The sequence below is a fragment of the Poecilia reticulata genome, linkage group LG18, assembly GCF_000633615.1.
Source record: "Poecilia reticulata strain Guanapo linkage group LG18, Guppy_female_1.0+MT, whole genome shotgun sequence".
Lineage (NCBI taxonomy): Eukaryota > Metazoa > Chordata > Actinopteri > Cyprinodontiformes > Poeciliidae > Poecilia > Poecilia reticulata.
In genome coordinates this window covers 19,369,673-19,373,893 of record NC_024348.1, presented here as the reverse complement: position 1 = coordinate 19,373,893, position 4,221 = coordinate 19,369,673, and the positions used below count along the sequence as shown (strand labels likewise).

Sequence of the window (4,221 nt, the reverse complement as noted above, 5' to 3'; positions counted from 1 at the left end):
ACTTACAGGTCAGGAAGAGTAAAAATTATGTTTTGGGACAGTTTATTGTTAAAATCTTTTCTGAAAAGTGTCTTGAAAACTACAACCCATTGTAGAAATAAAAGGTTCCAGTGAGGACGAGGTTGTTTAAAAGGGTTGAGGGTTCCTTTATAGATTCACTTCAGCATCAAGAAATGAGTAATAAACACTGGAAGCAAAAATTTGTTCAGTCCAGTTCAGACTTTTAATCTGACATTCATGAAGTTTAGTCTTCAAAAGCTTCAATCAAAAACAGCCACAGGTTTATGGCAGCATGCCATCCGTCATTCAGTTTCTTAGGAACATTCAGGAACATGCTTTTATTTACACCAGAATATCAGTCATAATATATTAGTAATTTAGGATTTTAAAAGTTCAAGTCATCTTTAAATTAGTCCAAAATGAGGTTTGAGATTAATCACATCCCAACTGCCACATGTCATGTGCCCTTGGTAAGGCACTAAACCAGGGGTGTCAAACTCCAGTCCTGAAGGGCCGCTGTCCTGCAGTTTTTAGATGTGCCACAGGTACAAAACACCTGAATCAAATGGCTTAATTACCTCCTCAGTTCTCCAGAGCCTTGCTAATTACTTAATTATTCTATTCAGGTGTGGTGCAGCAGAGGCACTTCTAAAAGTTGCAGGACACCGGCCCTCGAGGACTGGAGTTTGACACCCCTGCACTAAACCCAAACCTTTCTACCTATCAGTGTATGAACTTGGCCGCTCCTTTTGGACAGCTGGACAGATGTTTCAGGTCAGGCCCGGTTTGGCTGCTGATCTCCCGGTGAGTTTTCCGCCTCAGCGTCAGGATCAGACATTAGAGATCGGGTTTCCCAGGAATCCAGAGACGATCCGGTGGAGCTCTGGCTGGTTGTTGGATGGTTGTGCTGGCAGGCAGGACGGTTCCAGGAACGGCTGTCGTCTATTTGGATGGTGTCCGCTTTGCGCCTCTGCTTATTCAGCTCCGCCAGGATGCAGTTTTGCCTGTTTTCAGTCAGACTCAGCTGGTTCAGAAGGGAGTTGGATTTACCAAAGTCAGTCATCATGGTTTGGTCTAACTTGTCCTTTTGCTCTGATGGTTTTTCTCCATCTGGGTTCAGACAGTCAGTAAAAAAGTCAAATGGAAACATCAGTAACATTACATTTTTAAAAAAAAGGAAACACAAACAATCAGGCACAAGCATTTTGTCACTTTCCTAAAATAATGTGACAATTTCTTTGTCATAAAATGTTTTAGGCAAAAAAAATAAATTCTCAATGAGGATTTTATTTTAGGAAGATGACAATGTGTTAATCAATTAACTGAAATTTTATGAGAAAAATGTATCTGATGCAGAATGAAGAATGAGGTATGAACCAGATTGTAGTAAAAAAAACCCACAGAGAGGAACGACGGGAAATGGACAAAATGGAAGAAGCAGAAGTTGAGACTCCAGTCATGCAGCCACATTGTTATTTCTGAAGGTGAGTGAAAGAGAGAGAATGAAACCAACAGTCCTGCAGGAACTTCCAGTCAACATCATCAACAGTTACTGAATGCTGCTGCTAAGATTGATTAACTTAGATTTATTCAAATCCTTTTATTTTGGGGAACAGCTTTTTCTAGTGCAACTATTATTTCAGATTTTGATATTATCCCATTTGTATAATTTCTCTAGATTACAATAATTATTGATATTTCTAGTTTAAAAATGTTCCTGCTTTACCACTTTTCAAATTTAAACTATTTTTCATTGTTTTTCCAAATTTTACAATTTCTCTACTATTTTTATTTTAGACTCATTAATCTAGTTTGGAGAAGAACACCTATGTGTATGAAAATTATGTACAGTTTTCACAGAAAAATAAATGTGAGTAAATTGTACAATATGTCCTCCCTGAGTCTGGAGTTTCTACATTCATTCTGTTATCTGGATAATTTCAGCCATCCATCCATTTTCCTGCACCCTTGTCCCTTATTGGGGTCGGGAGGGTTGCTGGTGCCTCTCCAGCTAACGTTTCGGGCGAGAGGCGGGGTCACCCTGGACAGGTCGCCAGTCTGTCGCAGGGCAACACAGCGACACACAACCATGCACACACACACTCACACCTAGGAGCAATTTAGAGAGACCAATTAACCTGACAGTCATGTTTTTGGACTGTGGGAGGAAACCGGAGTACCTGGAAAAAACCCACCATGCACAGGGAGAACATGCAAACTCCATGCAGAAAGACCGGGGCCGGGAATCGAACCCAGAACCTTCTTGCTGCAAGGCAACAGCTCTACCAACTGCACCACTGTGCAGCCGGATAAATTCAGCATTTAATCAAATATGCTTTCACTTATCACTTGCTAACAAGATATGCAAAAGTAATTCATATTAAAATGTTATTTTCCTAATTCCTGTGTTACATCTGTTTTATTTTTCCTTCTCATATTTCCTCATCTGGTCTCTCTCTGTAAATAAAATCACCTTATTTAATGACGTATTTATTCTGCTAAATAAGAACAGTAACTTACCAGAATTCGTTCGCTTCGTTGTTACCAACAAATACAACATCAACAGTAGATTAAATAAATGTGAAACTGCTAAAGCGACACATATCAGAATGGTTGTGGTGGTGGATTCCTCCCCGGGAGCTGAAATGACAAGAAACATTATTTTAAGACCAGAATAAAAAAAATGTTCAAAACTGTTTCCGGCTAAGAACGGTTCAGTTTCAGAAGTCAGATTATTTCCTTCTTAGTTTCATACTGAACAATAATTCCAGTCTAACAAAAAACTAAAATGTCAAAGTAAAAGCCTGAAATTGGATTAGTCCATGTTAGCTTTTTAGATGGAAACCTATTTTTGCTAACCTGAGTTGTAAAAAAACGATGATACTGCTATTTCAAAATAAAAGCAGTTCAAGTAAAAATACTCTTCATAGATGATGTCATCAGACATCCTAAAGGATAAAACAAGACTTCAGTTCTGTTATAAAAAACATTGTTATATTAAAGATATATTTTTAAAATGAGTGCTGACTGCCTTGTATCATAAGGTTGTTTGGTTTAAACCTGATTGTCTCAGTTGCCTCACCAACAACCAGCTCCACTTTGGCTTCCTGTCTGCGGCCGTCATTCTGGATGGTTAAGCACTGATACGTCCCGCCATCGGACGGCTTCACGCCGGAGATCCTCAGAGAAACGTTCCCGTTCTTCACCTCTCTCATGATGAGGCTCGTCCGATACTCAAAGTCGGGATCCTTCATCTCGAAGGTTTCGCAGCCGTGGCGGTACAGGAAAACAACGACTGGCTTCTGGCCTGCTACCAGTTTGGTCCACTCCACCGTCTGGACATCGTCACTGGGATGGATGTTCAGACTGCAGGGAAGAACGACGTTCCCACCAGTAAAGGCCTCAAGCTGCCCAGGCTGACCAGACGGACACAGATATCCTGAAAATTAAAATACATCAAACATGTAAGAAAACCTTTGGACTTATGATGACTTATTTTACTTTCGTCCACAATTTAGTTGCTTTATGTTGTTAGAAATTATTGCTATCTGAGCAAGAAAACAGCTGAGGAAATAAAAACAGATTCTATAAAGTCTTTATTGCACTAGTCTTTAGAGGTAGCAAATCTAAGAATTATTTTATTAACAGTAATTTCAATACAAATAATTTTACATTTTCATTATTTAATATTTGTGAATGTGGAAATTAAGTCAGATATATTTTGTTTCATCATGACATTGCAATAAGTCTAATATTATTTTTAATTCTCCACTTAGAAACCGTTACTGCCTGAGTTTCTTATTTTATACATAAAAATTAATTGCAACAGAACTTTTTCTATATTTACCTAAATAAAGAAGAAGTGTGGACAATGGTTTCTCTGAATGGACTCTGTCCAAAGTCTGGGCACACCCTATCATGTGATTTACAGTAACTGCCTGTGGTGAACTGGGCAGCACTTTCTGAATCAACGTGTGGTTTTTACAGGTGAAACAAAAAACAAACTTCTGTTCTGAATCCTGTCAAAAGCATCCGACTGAAGAGCAAACTCACTGCAGAGTGAGTTGGATTAACAAACTCTGAAGCAAGAGGGAAAAGGCAGCTTGGAAGGTGAAATTATTTGGCCATCAGAGATTAGAGGAAGCCTGATATTTAAAACACACACACACACACACACGCACACGCACACACACACACACACACACACACGCACACGCACAC

At 39.2% G+C, this 4,221-nt stretch overlaps 1 protein-coding gene across 2 annotated transcripts in view; it reads right to left on the bottom strand.

The window, feature by feature from the left end:
• Nucleotides 1-287: 287 nt before the first annotated feature.
• Nucleotides 288-4,221, bottom strand: part of LOC103480870 (myelin-oligodendrocyte glycoprotein-like) — a 5,852-nt gene continuing 1,918 nt past the window's right edge. The window contains exons 2-5 of one of the 2 annotated variants that reach the window (XR_001777563.1): nucleotides 3,083-3,439; nucleotides 2,521-2,640; nucleotides 707-1,110; nucleotides 288-484 (exon numbers count right to left, since the gene is read on the bottom strand). Coding sequence is in view for 1 of the 2 variants with exons in the window: in XM_017310442.1 (XP_017165931.1) it covers nucleotides 776-1,110; nucleotides 2,521-2,640; nucleotides 3,083-3,439 (812 nt within the window). In the remaining variant the exon portion in view is untranslated. Of the gene's footprint in view, nucleotides 485-703; nucleotides 1,111-2,520; nucleotides 2,641-3,082; nucleotides 3,440-4,221 lie in introns of those variants that run through there. The other variant, XM_017310442.1, reaches the window with a different exon arrangement.